Raw genomic sequence first — 27,489 nt, forward strand, 5'->3', positions numbered from 1 at the left:
TGACATACAAAATGCTCAGTATTACTGAATCAATGAGTAGAGAAAAAACAATTTATCAGTGATATAATTAGGAACTATTTATTTCCAGGCAGAGAAAATATTTAAAACATTACCCAATATTGGAGCACCGTTTGTCAATAAATTCTATTCCAGGGAGCAGTGGCAGAAGGATCTCTGTGAATTTGAGACAAGTCTGGTCTATCTAGAGTTCTAGGCTAGTCAGGGATATACAGTGAGACTCTTTTTAAGAGTTCCACAGATTAAATGCCATAAGCCCAAATGCTTGGATTCTAAGTTAATGGGTGTATGTATTTGTAAAATTGCCTAAAATGCCTCCAGTACTTTTAAGGCCAAGAGCCGAGCAGCCAAATACCTGACTGCCCCATGACACGTACCTTGAGGTGGTTAAACAGGGCTGAAGTCTAGATTTTGTACTGCTGTTTAATTTTTTTTTTTTTAACTTTTGTGCTTCGTATTGGTGGTTTTGTTTAAAACAGTCACCAAGGTAGTCTTAAAATGCCATCTCATGTTCTCTACAGGCAAAAACAGCGGTTTGACTTATGGTGAAAATATGTACTAGAAAATCTTCCTGCAGGCCGAAGTTAGTATTCTATTGGTCACGAGTCAATGTTAAGGAGTCAAATAACATATATTAACATGTCTTTTAAACAGAGACAGATTCAGCAAGTTTACATATTGGTTAACTGAATGCTAGGAACAGAAGCTTGAAGAAACTTAACCCTCTAATTCCCTCAGACATGGTGGTTCAGGATTTGTGAATCCAGCATTCCAGACTTCACAGAATATAGCTACAATGAAAACCAACTGTGCATACCATTTTTCAACTCCTAAAAGGTTTAAAAAAGAAAACATAATTTTTCTAGGCAGAAATTGGCATTCATGATTAAACAAACAAAACAGCAAGAGGGAGAAAACACCAAAATCCACCACTATTGCAATGTAATATATTAAAATTTATTACTTTGAGTAGTTATTCATTGAAATTATCAACTAACATTCTCTAGAAGGCTTTATAATTTAAAAATTAGAGAATTCAGGAGGGAAAAGAAAAAGCACCGTATATTCCTTAATTTTGACAACATTCACAAATGCACTATTCTTCAACCTGACCTCAGGCCCTGGTTAGTTCAATCTTGATTATGCTTAGGCCAATGTACACACACACCACAACGAATCCTACATTACTCAAAAGCTTTGTGCTTCTACTTACAGCAGCATAGGAATCACCACTCCATTGGCTATTGTAAACAATTTTCCATGCTTGAACACAAGGATAGTTAGCCAACAAAGATTTCTGAAGACTATAACAGAGGAAGCATTCTGAGTTTATGTTTAAAGTGTTCAACCTTGAAGCATACAACAGAAACCAAGCTGAAGTTTCTAGCTTACATCATAGTAACTATAATTAAAATATCCCCCCAAAGGTCATCAAATATTTATAAAAATTTTGCTAGCATTCTGTAGAAATCAGTAAGTGGACTTTGTAGCTAGTGTTCCTCACTTTTTAGACTAGACACAGGACATATGTTATAAAGAACTTGCAGATAAATATTGAGTGCCTGGGTACCATGGTAGTAAAGGTTAACGAAGCAGTTTTATTGTTTATAAAACATTCTGGTTCCTTTTTCATACCCCACAAAGGTATTAAGCTACTGGTGACTAACAAGTTCATAAGCTATAATTATCCTTTTTTTTATTGTGGAAATAAAGCAGCAGAGCTCTTCAAACTGGGCATGAAGGAAAAATACCCGGGCACTGCTATAATCAATACACAGTGCTTTGAGGAAAACCTTTAAAGACTGCAGCTATAATTCTTTCCGCATACAGGGAAGACTAAAAGCCGTATTTCATAAAATGTCAATATACAGAGAATGCATTTTCTCAAATTAAAGGTCATCTTTAGTCATATACTAAGAAGGGAAACAGCCTAAAGAAAGAAAAAGACCTACATATTCCACCACCTACCAAGTATAATGCAAAACCATTCTGTGACTGAAGGAAAATCATTTAACGCTCACTGTGTAAGAATATGGCTCCAAGGAATGCTTGTACTGAAACAGATTTTCAAAAAAGGTTTGTAACTAAGGTATGTAAAAAATAAAATGGCAAAACTAATTTAAAGCAATTAGAGTCCAATGGTTCTCTATGTTTTCTTTTATATCCTTTATTTTTAATTGGTATTTTAGAACAGTAAATTGTCTCTCACAGCAGTGCCTTCTGGGCTGATAACATAGTCCCCATTTCTAAATGAAAAAAATTTAAAATAAATCAAAATGAACATTAAGGCGTACAAACAGCTACTTTAAGTCTGTTCTTACTTAATAATTTTTACTCATATTAAAATACATGGAATGTTGGCACATAACTGAAGCTGCTGTAGAAAGATCAGATGTTCTGTGTGTTACTGAAACTCTCTAAAAACATACCTTACATGGTTTTTGTTTTACAAATTTATGTGTTGAGAAATGTCTAAATAATAAGTAACAATGAAAATAAAATGCTTTATTTGTCAATTATGTACAGAATACATTTTATGCTGTGACAAGGGAGGAAGGAAGAGCCCTCGCCCACCAATCAGCGCTCTTCACTTTCTGCGGAGGTGACCCCCTTTCTCTGGACTGGACGCACAGTTCAGTTTGGATCCTAAGCTGAAAGAGGAGAATCTGTAGCTGAATAGAAGTGCTGCTGCGCTGTCACTAGCTGGCCTGTCTCCATAAAATGTCCTTGATCCCTGCTAACTCAAAATCTTAAAAAGGAATTTTCTGGTATAATTTCATGAAGAAAAAAACAAAACAAACCATAACTACCAAGGACAATGAGTTTAAGCATTTCATCCTAAAGAAACTGCAAAATGGCTATATACTTATGCATAATCTGAAATGCTGCAGTTTCTTTAGTGATTTCCATTAGTCTAACAGTAAAAAGCCATACAACTATCAAAAATGCCCTTAATCTAAATGTCACTGCGGACAATGTATCTGATGACCATCAAAATGAGGCCTACATACTGTAAAATTATCAGATGGATTAAACTTATTAATGGCTTTAGACTGTACCAATAACAGTACCAATGTTCTACAAAACAAAAGGCTGACTGTAACTGAATGTCAAATACATTTCAGAAAATGAATTTAAAGAATGCTACAAATGCCATGTGTACATTATGATGATCCACCAACATAGAAAACCCAACCTGTTGCACTTATTCAGTCCCCACTAGTCAGATTATGATTTTTCATGTGCAGATTTAGGCATTTCTCCATCTTTGTCGTCGTCTTCCTCATCACAATCCCCATCTGTCTGCTGTTCCAGTTCCTCTTTTGTAATCATTTCAAAATCATTCCCGTTTCCACTACTGTGTTGAGACCGGTCATCTTCCCTCCTGTCACTGTCTGTGTCTGAGTGTCGCTCTCCACCTGAGCCTTCTGTTCCATGATTTCCCGGTGCTACTTTCCCTTCTTCATCCTCCTTTTTCTCACTGTCTGACTTTTCCTCACTGTCGGACTTCTGTTGCTTTCTGGTTTCCGATTTCTCATCTTTCTTTAAGTCTGCTTTTGGTCCTTTGTATTCATGTGTATACAGAGGCCTGAAGGAGTCAATGAAGCCTACATCAGCAGTCAGATTTGGCAAAAACCAGAAGTGGTGCCTTCCTCCAGTTATCAGCCAGATGATGAGGAACAGAATGCAACGAGCTGTGGGGATAAAAGTTTCTCTTGAGTAAATGAAATAAAGCCCTGAATCAACTAAGTGGAAAATTGGTTAATAAGAAGCTGGGATAATATTTAGCTTTATCTGCATATTTTATGCACCATAAAGATGAATATTTAAAACCAGACTAGTTTAGAAGATGACGTATTTTAAGAGCACAGCACTCTGCTCTAAAGTTAGAGGACAAATGTTATAATGCCACTCTCAAAAAATATTCTATTTCTTTAAATCTGAGTGCTATTTCGTGATTATACACTTAGGACTCATGCACTTTGTGATGCTGTACTTCAGTGAACACAGTCTGCTGGAAGTGAAGCACTCATAAGATCACGGTAGAAGGAAAGAAAAATATGTGAGTAAGGGTTACATTAACTGTAAGAAAGCATTTGGCCAAAAAGGAAAATGCATTGTAGTTTACTTCTGGTCCTTATGTTCTTGTCTTGATTTTAAAAATTACTAAAACTATATTCAACATACAAAGGTATAAATGCAAATATAATGCTGACCAAGTGCATACACAGAAACATATATATTATTATTATTATTTCTGATTTTAAAATAAATGCAAACAATTTAGTGGGCCCTTATATGTATTGTGGCTCTAAAGCATGTGCCAACTTGTCTAAAAGACAGCTCATCCTTGAAAAAAAGAATCCAGGCATTAGAAAATTTCTACTGTCAAATTCTTGTTTTATTAATTAAGGAAAAATATGCTTATTTAAGTATCAACTGCCTCAACATTAATAAAAAAAATTGGGCCGGAGAGATGGCTCAGTGGTTAAGAGTACTGTCTACTTTTCCAAAGGACCAGGGTTCAATTCCCAGTACCCACATGGCAGCTCACAACTGTCTATAATGCCAATTCCAAAGATCTGACATCTTCACACTAATGCACATAAAATAAAAATTAAATAAATTATTAAAAAAAAATCATGTCCCTTAAATGTAAATTAGGTACAGTGGTGCATGCCTATAATACCATCAGTTGGAGGCAAGGTCTGAGCAAGGTCAGAATCCTAACTCAAAAAACTAAAAAAGACAGGGAACAGTGGTGTACGCCTTTAATCCCAGCATTAGGGAGGCAGAGGCAGGTAGACCTCTGTGAGTTCAAGGCCTGTCTGCTAGGCAACATAAAACTTCATTCTTAACCTTTTAAATTCTGACGTGGGCTCAGTTGTCCAGAGAAGCCTGTGACAGGCTGGCCTTAAACTCTCCATCCTCTTGCCTCAGCCTTCCAAGTAGCTAGGATCATATGTGTTTATTAGTAACACTCACCAATAGCAAGGAGAAGAATACTGGCTACAAAGCAGCCTGCGCCCACACTGAGGTAATAAACACCTACTCTCATTTCTGCTGGCCAGAGAGGGAAGAGGGTGGCTGCTATTACTGCAATCACTGAAATAAGAAATGACAAAGTTAGGATAAATGTTTTAATGGCTTGATTACAATAATTCTTGGGAGGGGACTGATAAATATCTGATGCAAAAAAGCACCATCTGTATAGGAATGATAAAATTATCAGCAATTTCATATTATTTAAAACATAACTGATTTTAAATAGGTTTAGTATTTTTTAAAAGTCTAGATTACATTTAATAAAATATTATCTATTAGTCCTTAAATCACCAACTATTGTCATTTTGAAGCTGTTATTTTATTAACTTATTATTATCTTTTAATATTAGGAGGAGAGATGCTTAAAACAAAACAACCAAGCAACACTTACTTCCAAAATTCTACAACCCCACCACCCATCCTAGGGTAAAAGATTCACAGTTTAAAAAAAAAAAAAAAAAAAAAAAAAGGCAGGGTTACGGAAACTTTAAATAAGAATCTCTACTTTTTTTTTTGGCAATTATAGTCGGGCCTCTTAGAAACTAAGAAATAAGAAGCTTGGTTATAAAATTTTTATCACTAAGAACAGGATTCAAATTCTTGCTCTATCTTGTGTAAGCAGGGTAACCCTTCTAAACCTCATTTTCCTTATATTTAATAAATATCTGTTTTTAGTGGAATGAGACATTGGAAAGCATTTATGACAAAGTGACTAACACACTGTAAGCAATCTACAGCATTAGTCTTTTGTGTTTAAGTTTCAACTCTTATTGTAAGTTTCTCTAAATGGGATCCTATAATTCTTATTGACCAATAATATTTCAGCTAATATGGTTTTACTATTTGTAAATTATTATTTCTCACTCATTTTGCCCCAAAACTTAAGAAAACATACATAAACAAGTTTAGTACCCATATTAAAGAAAATGAGTCAAAGGCTGTAGTGAAGATGAATCTCATCCAGTTTTTGTTCCACTATTGAGTGGAACACTATTAAGCTTATCCTAGTCCTAGAGACTGCTTATGTACAACAAAAATTTAGTTACAAGTAACTTTTTCTAAATAAAAGCATTTATGTAACTCTCACTCTTTGGCAGTTTTCATTCTTTAAAGGCTGCATGATATGCTATTACACTGCCATTACTTCACTCTTCTACTGAGGAACGTGAATTGCGTTCAGTTTTCAAGTAAGAGGCAATACTCCTGTGAATACAGTAGCCAAGTGCATGTGCGACTGGGATACGTAACACAGTGACTTCCAGCTTGGGGATTCGGCTCAGTGTGTGAAGTGCTTGCCTCACATGTGTAAGACCCTGGGTTTGATCCTAGACACTGTAATAAGAAACAAACTAAAACTAACAACACTGAAAAAAGCGTAACAATAAATTCCTTTCAATGGAACTGGCAGACCAAAAGATACAAGCATTTAAAATCTGAACGTTTTCTGTTAGACTGTTTTCTTTAAATGCAATCTGAGATATGTGGATTAAAATAGCAAACAACAGCATACTTTGTTCAACTGTGTGCAAAATGGGATATAAGATAAATTCTTGCACGACTTACAAGGTCAATATATCTGCATCTACAATTTGGTACTGCCAAACTGCCTGCCGTAACAGTAAAAAAAGGAATGTACCATCAATGGTTGGAGCGCTCCTTCCACCCAGGACTTCCACTGTTAACTTTTGTAATTTTAGTTTTTGTTACTTCACTCTGTATTATGATTAATTCTTATTCACAATGGCTGGTCAGTATGTTTCTTTTATAAGCTAGTTATAATTTTCTTAACCAGGTTATTCTACCATGTTAATACCTTAAAACTCTTTTAGTTGTTGTAAATACTTTTAGTTTATCAGTTACCTTCTAACTAACTTTATTTAAAGTATCTTCTTAAGCAGTTCTTACTTTATATTAAATTTAGAAATATTTTTTGGAGTGCTACATTTTGCCCCCTAAACTTTAGATATATTAAAAAGCTACTTATATCCTCCTACTTACCAAGGATTAATCCCATGACAAATGTTTTAATGTGAACTGGGTCATAGATCCACACATAAACCTAGAAGAATCAAGAAACCTCAGTGTGTAAAAGTTCTAAGGTCACATTAGTAAGTAAAGTTTACTTAGCTGTTACAGTTCCTCAAATGCAGTACCCAACCTCTTAACACACTAAGAACTTTCCCTTTCTGATTAGAACTATACTCAATCATTACGACGCTTAGCTTTTGCTCTCAGTTTCTGTAAATTACAGTATTCTTCCATTTTCTACCTCTATTTCTAAACAAGATCCCCCTCCCAATTTATTTATATTCCTAACACCTGGATTTCCGATTCAGCCTATTTTACTGTTTAGATTTTCCTTGGGGAAAAATTCTCTAAAACATGGTTTCTTTTTTTTTTTTTTTTCTGAGACAAAAGTTTCTTGGTATAACAAACAGCCCTGGCTGTCCTAGAACTCACTCTGTAACCCGGCTGGCCTGGAACTCATAGAGATCCACTTGCCTCTGCCTTTGGAGTGCTGGGATTAAAGGTGTATCCTTTAACTTGAAAACCGTATGTTTTCGTTTTTTGTTTTTTTAAAGAAAGACACTTCCCAATTTTAAAAGTCTGGATACACGGTGCTTCTCATGTATGTGTGTGCAACTTAACCTTTTCAAGATGGCAAGCATCCAGCTTTTGTTTAGCCTGATTTCTTCTCTAATCTAAAACTCTTTTCTTGCACAATTAGTCAATCTGCCAGTCAGGTCTGAAGGCTTAGGTCAAATGTCCAGGGTCTCCAGACTCTGCTTATCCTTCCTAATTAAATTAAGCATACCTAATTGGTGTTCTCATACCATGTATGCTTACTACAACGTAATATAGAAAGATGTTTAGGTGTCCATGTCTGTAACAGACCATAAAAGCTTCCCTGCAGAAAATTGCATTGTATTTTACTATATCATTAACAGCACCCATGAAGTATCTGGCGCATGCTTTTATGCTCAAAACTTAAGATATCTGAGCTCTTCCTATTGCAGAATTTCAAACATGCAGCCCTAGGGTCCACTGCTTTTTACATATAAGATAATTGGTATAAGTGTATCAAGAAAGAGTAAGAATATGTCTTGAAATTCCAACAGTTCAGCAGCTAAGACATAGTTACTATTTTTGTAGCAATTAAGTGACTGCTGTAACAGTCTTCATGCAAGGCCATCACCACACAAATCTGTGCAAGGCACTAGTAATCTTGAAAATTTCAGGCCCCTCAAGAGATGTGTCTGATGAGACACTGTAAAAGAGCCACAGATCAGTAGGTGATCCCCATGAACCACCCTGTTCTCCTTTTTTCTCTTGATAATAATAGAAATTCTGCATTTTAACTGGGCAAATTCAATCCTCAATATATAAAAAGTGCATTTTTAAGACTTTATTTTAGGTACGCTTGACAATGTAATTGTCCATAAGATGATGGTTTGCTAAAATAGAAGGCACGGCACATGCCTCATTTCTTTTTTCTTGTGGATGGTAGTTTTAAGGTCATCATGGACCATGAGGCACCTTGGCAAGAAGACTCTAACACAGGAAAAAAAGAGGAGGAACTTGGGCCTACAATGGAGCTTCATGCTTGTGCTGCTCATCTCTAGAGTATACCAGTGAGAAAGAAAAGAACATTTATTTGGTACTAAACTATTGTAATTTCAGGTTTCCTATCTTTCATACACAGTTAAATATGATTCTAACTTCACATAAAACTAGATTAGACAAGAAGATTTTTTGGAAAGTTATTTTTAAGTACTTAAATGTATAATTAAGATTTTTTCTAAATTGTTTCTTTTTGTAGTGATGGCATCAAATTTATTAAGATTTTTCTATGAAAAACTGGAGTTCTGTTATACTCAAATCTAATACTACAATCTCACCTCATTTCCATCCATAAAAACTTGATCATCATGTGGCTCAAGTTTGAATTTTTTCTTAGTTTCCTTCTTTTTTGGAGTTCCTGGAGTTTCCTCCTATGAACAGACAAGTGAACAGAATAAAACACTCAAGACAGAAGAGGCCGTGACTTTTATGAATTCTCACTATTTCTAATACTTAACAAAAATCCTAAAGATCAGTATTTACAAATAATTGGGATAGTTAATCTCATGTGGCTGTTAAGACTTTATGATCATAGGGCAAATAAGACCACATATACACAATGATTTTAATTTTCTTCGTTTATGTGTATGGTGCTTCGCCTGCATATGCTGCTTTTAAGAAGGCCAGAAGATATCCTAAGAACTGGTAGAGCAACCTCGGGGCCTTCTCTCCAATCCCCACAGCAATTTTTAAATTTTTAATTTAACTTTAGGGAAAGTTACCTTTTTGGAATCTTCCTTTTCACCATCCTTCTTCTTTTCTTTTTCTTTTTTTGTTTTTTCTTCTTTTATATTTTCTTTCTTGCCCTTTTTATCTTCTTCTTTCCCACTCTCAGATTTTCCTTTATCTTTTTCTTTTTTTATGTCTTTATCATATTTCATTTTCATTACCTTTAGGGCCCGATGAAAAAACTGTTTCTTTAAAAGCCTTGAGGAAAAGTGACAGTTCTAGTATTACAATTTCCATCAATTACAGAGACACAGACTTATTAAAAAAGCAAAAAATATCAAAAGCCTAAATAAAGTGAGCAAAGGAAGATTTGAACTGGCAACTTAACAAAATAAAATTATGATCAGTAAACCTAAATATAAGAAACATACCAAATAAGGAATTAAAAAAAAACACAAAAACCTCAATAGCCAATCAGACCACGTAAAAGTTGTCAAAAACTCAGTTACTTTTAACTAATATAAAAGATGTTACTAGTTTGAGACTTATCCACAGTTTCTCTCTTGATATACTGACAGACATTAACACTTATTCTTATTTAATGGTATGTCTCTATTGCAAGAATAAAAATAATAAGAATAGTTTAAGAAATGGCAACAGAGAAAAATGTGTCCATGAGTATTTGGTCCTATTCATGTTTTTTCAGCTGTTTCATGGAACTTATTTCTCTACATGTACTTTATCATTCAGTCTACTTCTATGAAGAAGTAGGTGATGAATAATTACATATAAGATGACATTTCTACATGCTGATAATGATTCTCACAAGAACAATCTAAAAAATGTGCAATATATTAGGCATGACACTGTATTCCTAGGTCAGTAGTTTCTTGCTAACTATAGTAAAGGCAGTCCCCATCACATGAAATATTCTTCCTCAAAAATGGCATGAGTTTTTGTTTTACTCTTTTACTTTCTTCAAGTTTTCTCTGAATTACAATCTAACCTGCTTAAAATACATCATAAGTCCACCTCATCCTCTTTCAGCTTTTGCTATTTTGTCATTTGCACTTATTTATTAACTTTACTGTACTATTTATGTTTGCTCCTTCCCTAGACTTAAGACCACTAAAAGACAGATCTTATTCAATTAACTAATGAGTTTTGAAGCTTAACTGATCCTTTATTTAGTCAATCTCATTGTTTTTTGTTTTTTTCCCTTTCTAATCCTACCAGAGACTATTTGGTTCTTACCACTGTTATTTGTAAGCAATCTTTTCAAATCTCATGCTCTAGCTTCAGAGTTCCTGATATTATTCTTCATTCTTAGCTGGTAATCTATTATACACCTGCTATAGCACAATGTAGAAGCTATGTGTCGCTAAAACCCTGTCCCTAACGGTGACTATTCACCCTAGTGCCCAACAGAGCATGTTCGCTATCACTTGTTTACTCCAGTCTTCCTTTCTTTCCAGATGTAGTTGTGACTTCTGGGCACCTACATTGTTTTTTGCCTGACTAGGCTTCCATATGATGCCCAATTAATTCCAGCTCATGGGCATCCCACACAGCTAATGTCAAGATTTCCTCATTTTTGTTTTTTTTGCAGCTTATTCTTTCTCAGAAGTAGTTTTTTTTTCTGAAATCTGTTCCAACTGTCCCCCCCGCCCCCGGCCCTCCTAAGTAAGATATAAATAAACAAAAATTTAAAATGAGACTTTGATGATTACGATTTGTAAATACAAAGGAGACTTTAATAGTAGTAGGCTAGTGGGCTATTTGAATATGAAGAGGAATATTCTTCTACTTCAGAACGTCTTGAAAAATTATTAAAGATAATTCTGATGTTGTTTATATTAGCATTCAATGTTGAATCAAAAATATATAATTTTCAATGCAAAAAACAAATTTGAATAGTTTATATTATAGATGTACACATATTAAAACTTCTCAAAAGTAATATGATTACTTATGAAGTAGTACCTAAGTAGTACTAGTACAGTAATTGATAATTTCTTTTACATCATTAGTTTATAGCTTCAATTTTCTTAAATTCACTTTGTAGAAAAAACTGTTCTTAATCATTTAAGAAAAGAACATTTGGGGCTGGAGATATGGCTCAGAGGTTAAGAGCACTGGCTGTTCTTCCAAAGGTCTTGGAGTTCAATTCCCAACAACCACATGATGGCTTACAACCATCTATAATAAGATCTGGTACCATTTTCTGGCTATGTCAGCATACATGCAGGTAGAATGTTGTATAAATAATAAATAAATTATTTTAAAAAATCTCCTTAATAAAAGGCACAAATTGGGGGACTGCTCCTCCTCCTTCCATGACTGCCCACACACAACAAAGCAAAAGTATGCCACTGCAGCATAAAAAGCTGCTTTACAGCAAGCGCAAAGCCAACGTCAACTTAAATGGAGAGTAACTAAAAGCAGTTCTGTTAAAATCAGGCACAAGACAAGGTTGTCTATCCTATCCCTATCAATTCAATACAGAACTTGAATTTCTAGCTAGAGCAGTAAGACAACTGAAGGAGATCAAGGGGATAGAAATAGGAGGGAAAAGCCAATGTATCCTTATTTGCAGGTGATAGAACAGTTTATGTAAATGACCCTAAAAAATTCCATCAGGGGATTCCTACAGCTGATAAACACTTTCAGCAAAGTAGCTGCTTACAAAATTGACTTACAAAAATCAGTAGCCCTCCTCTATACAAATGACAAACAGACCATGATGGAAATCAGGGAAACAGCACCTTTCACAACAGCCTCAAATAATATAAAATATCTTGGGGTAACATTAACCAAGGAAATGAAAGATTTGTATAATAAAAACATTAAGACATTGAAAAAAGAAATTGAAGAAGATATCAGAATTTGGAAATCTTTCCCATGCTCACAGCATGAGTAAATGGGACTAATATAGTCAAGATGGCTATCCTACCACAAGCAATTCAACTCCCATCAAAATTCCAACATAATTCTTCAGAGACATATGGAAACACACACACACATACACACACTTAGAACAACCCTGAAAAATAAAAGAACTGCTGGAGGTATTATCACCCCCAACCTCAAATTGTACTACAGAACTATAGTAATTAAAATATCATGGTATTGGCACAAAAACAGACACACCAGTCAATGGCATCAAGTCAAAGGCCCAGGTAAATCTGTACCTGAGGACATGTGCTTTTTGATAAAGAAGCCAGAAATACACACTGGAAAAAAGAAACCCAGCATCTTCAACATATGGTTATGGTCAAATTGGATGGTTACATGTAGAAGAATCCAAATAGATCCATACTTATCATCCTGCAGTAACTCAATTACAAATGGACCAAGGACCTCAATATACTAAATCTGATAAAAGAGAAAGCGGGAAATAACCTTGAACTCACTGGCACAGAAGACTTTCTGAACAGAATACTGTTAGCACAGGCCCTAAGAACAACAATTACTACATGGGACCCTGGGGCTAGAAAGATGGCTCAGTGTTTGAGAGTACTTACTGTTCTTCCAGAGGTCCTGGGTTCAATTCCCAGCACCCATATGGCAGTTCACAACTATCTGTAACTCCAAGATCTGACACCCTTACCCAGACATACATGCAGACAACACCAATGCACATAAATAAATAATTTAAAAAATGGGACATCATGAAACTGAAAAGCTTTTCAGTTCATAAGGCAAAGAACACCGTCAATTGGACAAAAAGCAGCCTACAAAATGGGAAAAGATTTTTACCAACTAAAGAACTTAAGAAACCAGACATCAAGAAAACAAATAACATAATTAAAGAATGGGGTGCAGATCTAAACAGAATTCTTAAGACAAGAAACTCATATGACTGAGAAGCACTTAAAGAAATGTTCAACATTCTTAGTCAACAGGGAAATACAAAATCAAAACTACTTTGAAACTTCATCTTACACGAAACACAATGGCCAAGATCAAAAAAACAAAATATAGCGAATGCTTGCAAGGTATGGATTAAGGGGAACATTCCTCCATTGCTGGTGGGAGTGGAAATTTCAGCTACTACCGTGTAGCAGTTCTTCATCTGACTTAAGGTCCAGCTATACCACTCTTAGGCATACACCAAGTTCATTGTTGCTCTACTTATAAATAGCCAGAAACTGTAAACAGTAATAAGTGACTGGATAAAGAAAATGTGGTATATTTACACACTGGAATATTACGTGGATATTAAAAAATGAAATAATGAAATTCACATGTAAGTGGAAAAAGAAAAATCATCCTGAGTGAGGTATCTCAGACCCAGAAAGACAAATATGGTGTGTATTCACTTATATGTGGATATTAGCTGTTGAATCAATTATAACCAAATTACAATCTATAGACCCTCAGAGGTTCGAACAGATACATCTTGTTAAGAGAGGGAAATAACATAGATAGTTATAAAATGATGGGGTGGTTGAAACTGGAGGATCAAGATGAGAGTGAAAGTGTATTTCTTGTATCCTTTCTTTGGTTTGTTTTCTTGTTTGGTTGTTCTGTTCTATTCCAATTTGTTTGTATTTTTATTTATTATATTTTATTATTACTCATTAAATGTCTGTTTTCTAATAAGAGACAGCAAGGGGGCAGATCTGGATTAAGGGAAAGTAGGGAAAAACTGGAAGGAGTAGGAGAAGAAATCATAATTAGAATATACTGTATGAAAAAAAAGTATGTAGTTAAACTTCCAATCAAATTAGTGTTTTAAGCAACTTACCTTTAGGTACAAACATTCAAATACTGCTTCACCACTTAACTGGAAAGGTGATACCTGGTAAGTTGATTTTGTTTATTTCTAAAATGGAGTAGCTATCATATACAATTTTTAGGATTTAATGAGAAGCATATAAATTGTTAGTGCTTGACATACATGTACTTAATAAATGATAGCTATTTTTGCTATGAAAAAATCTTCAGTTTAATAGTTTTGTAAACACAGTGTTCATAATTCGCTACATCATTCTGTCTTATAGCAAGTAGAATCCCTGACCTTTTTCGTGGTGAGTATTTAGAGAATGCCTATGCACTTAATTCTGTGCCTACAAAAGCAATGTTGATTAACTGGCTTTGATTATGTGCTATGAGATAAACCACTTAAGTACAAAGCACTATGGTATTTTCATAGAACTAAACATGGCCCTATTTCAGTATGTGCTATGTTTCTTCCTGGGAATAAATGCTTTCTTCTCTTGTGTTTTGGGTAATCAATTATTTATGTCCCAAAATTTAATTAAAATATTTCCTCTGTGAAGTCATTACTGAAGGTTTCTCCAACTAATATTAACAGATGAGAACATATATTCTGAAGCAGTGACCAAGACATAGTAACCATTATAAGTACTAGCATTGCAATGAGGATTTAATTCATGCTGAATAGTTTTTAAAATTATTTGTAAATTCTTTTTTGCCATCTTAAATTTTTTCAGACTCAATATTTACTGAATGTCAGACATGTTAGGAACGTTCACAAATGTAGCAATGACAAGTTTTTAAAAAGTACAAACATTGGACTGGAGAGATGGCTCAGGGGTTAAGAGCACTGTCTGCTCTTCCAAAGGACTGGGTTCCAATTCCCAGCACCCACATGGCAGCTCATTACTGTCTATAATTGCTGTTCCAGGGATCTGACCTCCTCACACATGCAGCAAAACATCAATGAACATAAAGTACTATTTTAAAAAAGTACAAGCATCATGCTAAGTATTACAATGTTATGATAAAGATAAATAGTTCTGTTGCTTTCTGATTAACTTAGATACTTTAAAAACTAGTACAAATCAAGAACTCTTAAATAGCCAAAACTAGCCAAAATAGAGGATACTAACAAACAGGAAAATTGCAGATACAAAGCCCAATATAGGCTAGGGGACCTGAGGAAAAGCGAATCAGAAAGTGGAAACTTAGCACCATAGAATGACCAAATTAGAGAAGGAATGTGGCAAATCAAAAAGAAGAGACTATTACTTTACTCAATTATGCGTGGGTGATACAAAGTCTCACTGAAATTAGTTTAAAAAGTTTATGTATGAAACCGGCCATACAATATAAAAAAAATACACCTTAGGGACTAGAGAGATGACTCAACACTCAACAGTACTTGCTTCTCTTGCCAAGGTTTGGTTCTCAGCACCCACAAGTTCCAGGGAAATTGATAAGCAATTTCAGCCTACACAACTATGGGCACACATGGTACATGAACTTATGCAGGCAAACACTCATACACATAAAATAAAAATAACTAAATCTTAAAAAAAAAAAAAAGGCAATACACCTAAATTACTAGCATACACCCCTGCCCCCGCACTTTCCCCAGCATCACCTCCACTTAGTTGCTTTAGAAAATGAAATTTTCTAAAATCCATGCACGGTCCTTGGTTGGGGTATCAGTCTCTGCAGGGTCCTCAGGGCCCAGTTTTATCTATCATCTGTCTGTCTGTCTGGCTGGCTTTGCTGGTCTCCTTTTGGAGCTCCTGTACCTTCCAGGTCTTTCTACCTCCCCTTCTTTCATAAAACTCCCTGCACTCTACCTAAAGTTTGGCTATGAGTCTCAGCCTCTGCTTCGTTCGATACCTCGATCAGTAGAGTATTTTAGAGGCCCTTTGTGGTAGGCTCCTGTCCTGTTCCCTGTCTTCTGCTTCTGATGTCTTTCGAATTTGCCCTTCTGAATGAGGATTAAGCATCTTCCCTAGTGTTTAACTTCTTTAGGACTATAGATAGCCCAACTAAGAACCATGCATGGAAAGGACCTAAAACCTCTGCTCTGATGTAGCTCAAGACTCAGTCTCCAAGTGGGTTCCCTAGTAAGGGGAGCATGGGCTGTTTCTGGTATGAACTAAGTGAAAGGCTCTCTGATCACCTCCTCCTGGGGGGTGGTGGTGCAGCCTTACCAGGCCACAGAGGAAGACAATGCAGCCAGTCTTCATGAGACCTGATAAGCCAGAGTCAGATAGAAGGGGAGGAGGACCTCCCCTATCAGTGGACTAGGGGAGGGGCATGAGAGAAGAGGGAGGAAGGGAGAGATTGGGAGGAGATGAGGAAGGGGGCCACAGCCTGGATACAAACTGAATTAATTGTAATAAATAATAAATTAAAAATTAAAAAAAAAGAAAATGAATGATCACAAGAACCCATGAGAACTGATGACAATGAAGATTTTATATCAGAAGTACCTGATAACATCTTAGGTCTACTCCTTTATTTTAATGCAGAAAGAACACAACCAACCTGAATTAAGTAGGAAAAAGAACCTACAATTTAAAGTGAGTTTGTCTCTAGGTCATTCTGTAAGTTCCAGTCCTTTTTTGTTTTGTTTTACTTTTTTAAAGAGATTTATGTTATGATGACTGTCGTGCACTATGTAAGTGGACTGTGTGTGTGTGCCTGGTGCCCTCAGAGGTCAGAAAAAGGCACCAGATTCTCCTGAACTGGAGAAAGGAGGTTAAAATCTATCATATGGCTGCTGGGAAACAAACTGGGTAGCAGTGCCCTTAACTCCTAAGCCATCACTTTAGCCTTAGCATCTTTTACACTTTTCATATAACAAGACATTAAGGTTCCTAAAAGGCCACAATATGTGAACTAATACTGGTTGTTCTGCGAGATTTAGGCTCAGGTTTAATATCTCTAATAGTAGTATTGGCAGGTGATACAGATTAACTCTTGTTGCAATAAATGCATCATTAATTTGTTGGAAGAGACAGTTATAGTGCAAGGGTGAACAATATGGAACCTGACTTCCGCATTTAGAACTTTAGCTGTTATTTGCTATATGACCTTGGACAAGGTTTTTAATTTTGTTGATGTATCCCAGTTCCTGCATCTGTAGCATTCCTTAACTTTTTTATAGAATACATATATGTGTATGTATATCTATATGTACACACATACACACACTTTGAAGCAGAGAGGGAAATTTATATTTTGAAGTTCTGAAGATAGTAAATATAAATAGTATCACTGTTAGTTCAGCTCCACTCCCAATAAAACCTGTTTCTGAAATGCTCATTAATCATTTCAAGTCATTCAGCAACTAAGAATTTTAGGAAATATTTGGTAATTATTAACTTTAACAGTTTTTAAAGAGGTTTCTCAGATGAACAATGTTCTTTTTCTTTTCTTTCTTTCTTTGATTTTTTTTAACACAGTGTCTCAAGCAGTTCAGGTTGGCCTCCATTTGTAGGCAAGAATAACCTTGAATTCTTGATCTCCCTGCCTCCACCTTTCCAATGGGGGATTATAAGCATGTGTCACTAAATTGATGAAGGATACTAAAGTGTTATTAAGCAGTCATCAGTAAATGTCATATGTACCTCCCAAATAAGCATGTAATTTAAAATCTTAAATATGTTTTTAAACTTTGGTACCATAAAAGCAAAATTTAGCTAATACAAGTTAATCACTATCCTCTTTAAGTATTAAACAGAAAGAGGAAAGTAAATTTTTTTTTTTTTAGGTATAAATTCATGTACAAAAGTTTCTTTAAGAAGAAAAAGCACCTAAATGAAAGCCGTCTGTATGTTACCAAGGTGAATGGACTTTATCTTGAAACCACTAAGAGGAGACTATAAAGACAGCGCAGCTGTTTTTATCTGAAGAGGAACACCATATTAGCAATCACTTAAAACAGCAAGTAAGCTTGGCTTACAGTCCAGGACAAAGGCAACAGAGGATAACAGAATTAACCATCATCCCTGTAAAAGATCTGGAAAGCAAAGAAGCAAAAAACCTCTTTGACCATTTCCTACACAGACCTTGTTCAGTGTAGACATGTTATGCTTTTTACTCGAGTTTTTCATGCAGTGGCTTGGGTGAATACACAAGAGTAAAAAGACATAACTGCAAATTACACACAATAAAAAGTATAGTGAATCTAAGAACATATATATTCCCACTGATAAAATCCAGATGATATATAAAAACTCATTACATTTGTAACAAAAATAGTTAAAAGGCTTCAGCACTAAGGAAAACGTTGACATTAATAATTGTTATCCTTCACCAAGAAACACTACCTGTTGCAGTAGTCAACCACTGACTCCCTGTTGGTAAATAAAGCTTCTTCTCCTTTCTTGGCCTTTGCCCACTTTGAATCCAAGAGGCAATCCACTGCTTTGGAAGCTACAGAAGAAATTTGTTATTTAAAATTTAGCATACACGAACTTATGTCTAATTAAATCATGTCAGCATTCTGATAACAGAAAAATAAATGGCAGTATTCTGCCAACAGAAAATAAAACAGAATATCAAGTCTACTGACTATCGTTAATGTTCTTTACAGCAGCAACCCAGAAATACATTGATAAGCATCCTCACAGCAATGTTGGCAAGTAAACAATATTACTCAAAGCAAGATAAATTAATGGGGAAATGTTTGTAACAACAAAAAAATCCTCTCAAAAATATTTGTATGTAGCCATCAATCACTGAATAATCACAATAAGAAAACCCCCAAACACTTCCTTCTTCCCCCAATGGGTATAAAGATTCTGAAATTATAATTTGCCTAAATGTCAAAGCAAACAGAATTGAAGAATCACTGAGTAATCTACTGCTGAATTGGCAAATAAGTACATTAAACTTTTAATGAGTATCAAAATCATTAATAACACAAAATGAAGACATTTCTTCTGTATACAGAAATTCAAGTTTAGTTGTTAAGGCAAAAAATACAACCATCATTTACAAAGCTATTTGGGTCTATATTATAGATGATATCAGCTTATCATGAGGTTAAATGGATCATATGTGAACAATGTTCCTAATTAGCTCCATCTAAGTGAAAGGTAGTATTTTATAATACTGAAAAGAATTCTCATTTTTAAAATTAAAAAAAAAATCCCAATTATAAAGCACTTTATCTTTTATTTTTCAAACACAAAGGGAAGACTAGGATAATCAACTGCCATATGCCTATCACCCAGCTTCAATAATCACACATTCATAACTTCTACATATCCTAATTTAGGTAACTTCATATGCTTTGTACAATAATAAGACTACAGATGTAATCGTACCAATAAAATAATCAACCCGATGACCCATCATATTGGTAGATTTTGTTGGACAGTTGAATCGAAGATACTTAGCTACAGCCTTCTCTTCTTTAGATGGTTCACCAACTTCCTGCAAAATAGGAATACTAATTTAGTATAGTTATGTACTTAACAAATTCAAGCACTAAGGAGTAACTTGCACATCTATTCTGTAAATCTTTTCAAGTGTTATACAAGGCTTGCTGCTTTCAGATCTTCCTTGGAGCAGACCTGATAATGCATACAAAAAAAAAAAAAAAGGACACGCTTAATACCGTCTTCTAAACACAAAACCACAGGGCCACAGGCTATCCTACATGTTGACCTCAAATATAGAGCATTAAGCTGGCTTTCCAGCATATTAACTATTTTGTACAGCTTTCCTTCAATTTTGTATGGTTTCTTTTAATACCCACAAGGCAATAATTTAAAAGGTAAGATGGTGCCAATAACGACTGCCTAAATTTCTAAGCAAATAGAAACACGTACATAAATAAATGTTATAACCACAGTCAAATATGTGTCCTGACCAATGGATAACAGTTTTTAAAAATTCTTGAATTAACCTAGAGTAGCAGCTTCAAGGTAGGAGTCATAAGAACTGAGATGCTGATGACTGACACTTGGTCCCTTTCTTTTCCCAGGGACAGATGCTGTCTCTTCCCTGGTAGGACTGTGGCAAAAACAGACATGCAGAAAGGGATACTCCTATTAAGGATAATGTAGTAGCAAAAAGCAGTTTTAGAAGAATTGCTCTAATCTTCCCTGTGTCGTGCTTTTTGTATTTATTCCCAATTTTTCTATGACAAACTCTGCTCTTACGAGCTCTAACTATTTGTGGCAATAAAACTTAAAAAGTCCAGTTGGCATGGTGGCGCACACCTTTAACCCCAGCGCTCCCAGAGGCAGAGGCAGGTCACCTTTGAGTTCGAGGCTAGCATTGCCTACAAAGTTCTCTACAGAGATACCATTTCTCAAAAAACAAACAAGCAAAAAAAGTCCAACAAATTTTATTTTATAATAACAACATATACTAAATGTTTTTTCCTCATTTAATGCACCTGTTGTCAACTTTATCTATTTAACTGGTAACTTGTTATCAGAACAAACTTTACTTCAAATTGAAGGAGGGAAACCTGATTAAATAAGGAAGTCTCAATAAATGTAAATCATTCATTCAATCAAATACACACTTCTTGAGTATTTGTCCTACAATCTTTGGATGCTACAATGTATATTAGTAAGGCAGGATATCTGCACTTTGTTACATAAATATGTTAAACAGCAATTGCTATTTTCCAAAAAGGATGATAAATAAAATATTTTAGAAGTACACAAAGTAGAAGTGAAATTATCAAGTATACAGAAAAGATGTCTTACAGAGAACTTGATTTTGAAGGGCAAGCTCTGTGTGAATTCAATGAACAGCATAAACAGTAAGGCTGAGAATGAACGCTCTAATAGGTATCAGCTATTGTACTGGGAAGGAAAATTTATACAAAGAGAATTAAAAAAGTCATTAAGTCAAGCTGAGAAATTTTAACTTTATTCCATAAGGGGCAGAAAGATGACTACATTTTTAATAGACCAGAAATAGGAAAGTAACTTAAATATTTTTATGATTGTAGGCAAGATGAATAGGGAAAAACAATCCTTTGTAAGCAATCCTTCTAACAAATGCAAAAGTTGACGCAAAAATAAAAAACATAAAACTTCAAAGTCCTTGCTAACCGGTGGAGCTGGAGCCCAAAGAGGCCTAAGTAGGCTGTAGCTCTTGGCCACTCCCATAGAGTACCATAAAACCTCTTTAACTATTTTTTTTGTTGTTGTTTAACATAAGCTCATAACTGAAATATAAGCAGCCATTTAAAAAGTACATTATATACAAGGCCGAAAAGTAGCTACAATACTACTCTAACAGTCAAATAAATGTGATGTGATATTGGCCTAAGAATAGGAAGAAAATGTACATATCTACAACATTTCAAATGCAGAGTTCATAGGATTAACAGTAAAGAGTAAATGCAATGCGGAGATACAAGATGTTGGATTTCTACATTAATAAGAAGGAAGCACAAAGTTGGGCGGGTAGGGCGCCAGGAATGGCTGTGGGAGGACTTAGGGTGAATATGCTGAAAATATTATTTTAAAAAAGGATAATTTTCAATAACAGGAACTGTGTAAGGAAGGAATGGGTAAAGAATATGGAGTACAGTCATCATTTTAGGCATGGTATGTCAATACTTACACAAACCACCAAACCATTTATGGATCACTGAGAAATGTGCTTTCTAAATGCTGATAAAGGCACCACAATGTAAAATTTGGTAAATACTAAGATATAAAAATCAGAAAAGATGATTATGTAATAGTAAGTCAGACACTATTAAGTATTTGCAAAAAATTTAAAAATTTCACTTTAATAATTAAGTTACTCAACATTTCCCTCAACTCATTATTTTCCTTGGTAAGGATACTACTAAACAACAGAAGAGAGATTCAGAAAGAGACATCTGAGTAATTTTTTTTCAAGTGAACACAGAATTCAGTTGTCTACTAGTCCTCTCCTAAAGTGCCTGATACTAGTTACTACAGTCACATCTGCTGGAGTTTTAGTGTTAGAAAGACTACTGTAAGAGAGTAGTATCAACAATGAGAGTAGAAATCAGTTAACAAAGGAGATCCTGTGTGATTTCTGCCCTGCTGCTGCCTGAACAGGGCATAAATTACAGTCTCACCTTGCTTACAAACTGGACCATAGCATATACTATCTTTGCCCCCTTTTTACTGTAAACAGAATACTTCGCTAACTTTTGTGCTAGACTTCTAAAAAGAAGTGAAAGCCTTTTGAGAATATTAATGAATGCTTATAAAATATATAAAAAACAGCTCATCAACTCAAATAAATGAAGAGAACCATGAACTCTCACAACTGTCTTTGAATGAGGATACAAAGAGCCAACATGTTTAGGCTAAATTGCCTTTTCTTTACATCCTGATACCAATCTACTGGTTACTGTTAATCACAATCCAAAATTACTTAAACAGGAAATCTGGTAGAATATTCATAATGTCTTTTAAGTAATATACTTTAGAATATATCAATACCCATATTATTATAGTGAAATAGAAGTTGCTATTTGTAGTCTTCTGGAGGTACAAGAAAAAAAAAATCCAGAACAAGTCATGGGCTATACTTTTTACAGAATTTCAAATACTTTACAACTGAATAGAAACAAAGTTACTGGTCTGTCAATAAGGAGGTAAACAGAAGAAAAAGGTTCTTAGCTTTTGCACAAAAGTAAAAATTGTAGCATATGCTGGGCACACTGGTGCATACCTGTAATCCTAGCACTGGGAGAGGCAGAGGCAGGTGGATCTCTGTGAGCTTGAGGCTAGATGGGTCTACAAAGTGAGTCTAGGATAGTCAAGGGAAACCTTGTCTTAAAAAAAAAAAAGAGAGAGAGAGTAGTATAAATGTTTATGAAAATACAAACGGTAGGTTAATAGAAGATATTCTGAAAACTAGAGGGAATCTTAAATTATTTTCTTAAAGTCACACAGTTCTGAAGGCTAACAGCAGTATCATCTCCAATTTGCTTCTGTCATATTTCCTGAGGCAACAGGTCTGCTCTGTAACTGCAAAAATTTCTAGTAAGCCTGGTTGTGGGTGGTATGAGAAACTTTCAGACTTCAGATTGAATTTCTAGGTTCTTTCTCTTTCCTTCAGAAGGTCCCAAGAAGTCAGACCTGTAGTCTGGTTGAACAATCCCCAAATTCTTCTCTTTCCTGAAAGGAGGCATATAAGCCCACGATGTTAGCATTTTACTTCCAGGGAGACAGATGGATACAACAACAACAACAACAACAAACTGATAAGAGGTTATACAAGTTCTAAGATACAGAAGTCATCTGAAGATTTCAAATGGAACTAGATTCTATGTGCAAGTATATGGAATGATACTCTTTGAGCAGGAATAAGTCAAACTAAATCTTTTATAAAATTTAATATTCAGAATGTGGGGAGGTGAAGTGATAGCTTAGTAGTTAAAGAGTACACACTGCTCTTGGAGGGGACCCTAGCTCTCTTCCCAGCACTTACACTGTGGGGCCCACCACTGCCTATAACCATATATATGACATATAGATATATAAATAATTTTGGGTTAAAGTAATTAAAAAAAATTTTTTAGTCAATGATGATAAGGTGAAAAGATTATTCTACTGGGAATCAGATGATTAGTCTAAATCTAATTTTAAAGATAATCTTAGTGATGACCTCACTGGACATCAGTTTGTTAGTAAAATGAGGGTGAGATCAATAAGCTCCAAGCCTAACACACACACACACACTCGAACACACACATATTTATTTGATGATTTTTTTCTTTACTGAGTGTGAGTGTGTGAGCATGTGTGTGTGAATGTGTGCTTGTAGAGGTCAGGTCAATTCTAGGGGTCAATTTTCTCCTGACACCTTGTATGATCAAACACAAGCCACCAGGCAAGTGTCTTTGCCCTCTGAGCCATCTCATCTCCTGAGACTGAACTTAGGACAGAGGATTCCAAATAGTTCCTATCAGATTCTTTTCAATTTTTAAACTCCATGATATCAGCATTCTCATTCAATGCTTCTAGTGCCTAGTTAATGTACAAAGTCACCATACTTCCTGGAAATACATAATTGCTTTTCTTAAGCAAGACTCTGTTTTTAAGTGTTCCATTCGTTTTGACTGACATCACTCATTAGAGAATCCTAGTTACTGGAATGTCACAACACAGTTAGCAATAAACATGTAAGCTCACTCTAAGTTTCAGTGTCCCAATCTGATTTCAAGAAAGAAATAGGTAACAGCCCACTTGCTTCCAATTGTAAAATTATTCTGTTCTGGAAAAAAACAAATGAATTGGCTCCAAAACCAAAACAGAACTCTCAATTTAATTGTTTGTATCAAACATCCCTCCCCTTCCAAAACAGCCACTGTAATTCAAAGTCAAACATATCTGACTTAAAAATCTTTTCTAAACAAAAACATCAAGTAACAACAGGAAACTCAACAGATAGTATAAATGCTTTTGCTTTAAAACAGAATGTTTTCTTGTAACAAACTCTGAACCTTGTCATTACATTTGATCTTTTTATCTCAAGTGATGCCAATAACAGTTTTTGATTCTCGACAGGAATAAAAGAACTGAGGGATTCCTTAGGATCGCTGGAAGAGGCTCAAGAAATGTCTCAGTGGCTTTTTCACAAGACCAGTCTGGATGTTAGCACCCACTGTCAAGGAGACTTTCACTCCAGCTCTGGGAGAGCTGAGACCCTTTTCTGGCCTCCACAGGCACTTGCACGCATGCACACACAACCACACATGGACACATATGTACATACAACCAAAAAATAAACATTAATTGTTAGGTTATATAATAGTAGTACTGTAAGATCTTCCACAAACATTCTATACCACCATATACAAACTTATTTAGAGGATGGAAAAAATTAACTTTATAATAACAAGCTGACTTTTAATAACCAGAGTTTCAAAAAATCAGAAAGTAAATAGCAATACTTCATATAACTTACAGCCTAATGGTGAATTTACTAGATAGATGGCTATTAATTATTTTTAAGCTTATTAAGGAGTGTTTAAGAAAACCTGATATAACCTAAACTAATTTCTCTATTCTGGTGGAGTAGGAAAGGAGGTTATGCATCAAGCATTTTTAATAACTTTTAATAAGTCATTAGTTCACTTAATGTTTTCACGTTAACTCTACAGCCTTAAAAAGTTTTCGGTTTTTAAGATAAGCAACACTTCTTACAAATGCAAAAGTTGAAGTAAAAACAAAACAAAACAAAAAAACCCTACAAAACTTCAAAGTCCTTGCTAACCGGTGTAGCTGGAGTCCAAACAGGCCTAAGTAAGCTGTAGCTCTTGGCCACTCCCATTAGAGTACCATAAAGCCTCTTTAACTGATTTTTTTTGTTTAACATAAGCTCATAACTGAAATGTGAACAGCCATTTAAAAAGTACATTACATCACTTTCCTGACAATATTAAGGTGATATAAAACTGTAAATAATGTGTATTAAAGAGCAAAAAAGGACAAATTTGTACTGCCAAGGGCAAACGAGGAATACAGGAGGTACAAATTTAACGTCAGCAAAAATTGTAATAAAATAACTATCCATGTTAAACCCTAATAGTAAATCTCAAAAGCGTAGGAAGAGCATAATCAGAAACTTCTACTGTCTTGACAACCTAGCTCAAACACCTAAGGGAACCTGAAATATCTGCCTCTAATTCCCTTCCATACCCTGTTCATAAGTATTTTGTTATGCCTGCCGAATTCCGAACTTACTGCTATCTTTCCCAAAGTATTTGAAAAGTTTTCAACTGTAACTCACACAGTTCGGAAGGCCAATAAAAGAATTAGCCTTTAAAAATGGATATAAAACGCAAACAGAAAAAGGCGTCCCTAAGCGAGGAACAGAGAGACAGGCGTGAATGTTAACAACCTGTGATTGATATGTTGACAATACACGCTGTCAATTACGCCTTCGGGTTTCTGGGTGAGCTCACATCAGCGCTTAACATACATGGAACAAAGAACACAACTGGGGGGAAAACGGCGGGGAAGAGAGGCACAGGTGACATTCACACGGGACGAACGAGGCATGTTTTGTAGGGCGTGAGGCTGACCAACAAGCTGGCATGCGAAAGGTTCCTGGGTGCCACCGGGTCACTGCAGCACGGACCGGGGAGGGTTTGTTTACATCGTGTCTCCTGGAAGGGAGCCGGCAAGCTTCAAGTAGACGATCCCGTGAAAAGAACCACGGAGAGGGGAACGGACGGCGGACGCCACTCGGCATCTGGAAGGGGAGACGGCGGGCCGGGCCGCGGGGCAGTTGACGGACCGTGCGGAGGCACAAAGAACCGGCTGCGGTGCCTCTGGTCGGCCCTCCGCCTCCTCCTACCCCAGTTACCGTGGCCTCGATTTCGGGAGAGCCAGGGAGGCTCGGTGAAGGGAGGGGAGAGGCCCCGGAGCCCTGGCGGCCGCGCTCCACCGGACGCTGGCCTCCCCGCGCAGGCCCGGGCCCGCCGCCGCAGGAACGCCGGGCCGGACGCGGGATTCCGAGCGCCGCGCCTCCTTCCTTCCCCCGCCGCTCCGTCGAGCCCTCGGGCGAGCGGCCGCCAGCACCGGGGCCCCCCTCGGGCCCGTCCCGGCGCCGCGCCCCCTCGGACACAACCCTCTCGTCGGCCGCTCGGGACCTTCCCCCTCCTCTTCCCAGCGCGCCCAAGCCCCCCCGGCCCCGCGGCTCTACCGAGCTACCTGGATCCGCTTCTTGTGTCGCCTGCGTTCCGCCATGTTGGCCGCTCCGCCCGGTTCCTTCTGACGTGGAGCAAGGAGGGGAGGGGGGGCGGAGTAAATCTCGCGAGAGCGCGGCGGCTCGCGGCCCGTTATGTAATCTGCCCTGGGCTAGGGGCGGCCTTGCGGCGGCAGGCGGCGGATGCTGGGCCCCTGGACCGAGTGGCCAAGTGGGTCAGAGGGATGGAGGCCGGGCCGAGGCCGAGGCTCTCAGGCTGACTGAGCGTCGGACTCACCGGGCAGGTTTCTAAATACAGATTCCTGGGCCGCACCCCTCAGAGTCACCGTCGCTGGGGTGAGGCCTTTCCAGAGGAGAACATCTGGACCACGGGGCCCGCAGCCTCACCTGTGGCTCTTCATGCCCCAACAAGCCCCGTCGCGCCTCAGTTCTGTTTAGTGAAGTTGCACTTAGAGGATGAAACACAACTTCAGAGTCAGAGATAAGAGACATTTAATGAGTGTGAGGGGTTTCATAGCCCATTTTCAAAAGCTTGGCAAGTCTAGTCCGCTCGTCACGAGACTCCTCACAACTCATCTTGACACTCCAGAAGAGCTCAGGGAAGTTGAGACACGGAAAGGAGCAAGGCCGGTTGGGATGAAGTTGACCGCAGGCCACGTCTAGTATGTCGGTTATTTAATATATGACTATTGTTTTAGAGCCTTCTAGACCAAAGAGACATTGGTAGTTAAGTGACATTGTGGG

The 27,489-nt window shown here is 36.6% G+C and overlaps 1 protein-coding gene across 2 annotated transcripts; it reads right to left on the reverse strand.

Moving 5' to 3' along the window:
• Window positions 1-953: 953 nt before the first annotated feature.
• On the reverse strand, window positions 954-27,002 carry Sec62 (SEC62 homolog, preprotein translocation factor). Of its 2 annotated transcripts, XM_060378175.1 has the most exons (9): window positions 26,751-27,002; window positions 19,401-19,509; window positions 18,399-18,504; window positions 9,408-9,612; window positions 8,964-9,056; window positions 7,063-7,123; window positions 5,005-5,124; window positions 3,275-3,713; window positions 2,503-2,669 (listed from the first exon to the last, which is right to left on the reverse strand). In XM_060378175.1, exons 1-9 carry the CDS (start codon window positions 26,784-26,786, stop codon window positions 2,606-2,608), a joined length of 1,233 nt encoding a protein of 410 aa, XP_060234158.1. In that variant the 5' UTR covers window positions 26,787-27,002; the 3' UTR covers window positions 2,503-2,605. The 2 variants fall into 2 exon arrangements, with proteins under 2 accessions (XP_060234157.1, XP_060234158.1); XM_060378174.1 differs by having other exon boundaries at window positions 954-3,713.
• Window positions 27,003-27,489: the final 487 nt, after the last annotated feature.

This window comes from Meriones unguiculatus, chromosome 2 (genome assembly GCF_030254825.1).
Source record: "Meriones unguiculatus strain TT.TT164.6M chromosome 2, Bangor_MerUng_6.1, whole genome shotgun sequence".
Lineage (NCBI taxonomy): Eukaryota > Metazoa > Chordata > Mammalia > Rodentia > Muridae > Meriones > Meriones unguiculatus.

Bases quoted from the DNA above. Each gene is read 5' to 3' on its own strand.
- Sec62 (XM_060378175.1), bottom strand. From the start codon at position 26,786: ATGGCGGAACGCAGGCGACACAAGAAGCGGATCCAG. The intron at 18,505-19,400 runs GTACGATTACAT...TTTCTTCTGTAG, and splicing joins TCGGGTTGATTATTTTATTG to CTTCCAAAGCAGTGGATTGC. The intron at 2,670-3,274 runs GCCTAAATCTGC...CTCCTCTTTCAG, and splicing joins GACGACAAAGATGGAGAAAT to CTTAGGATCCAAACTGAACT.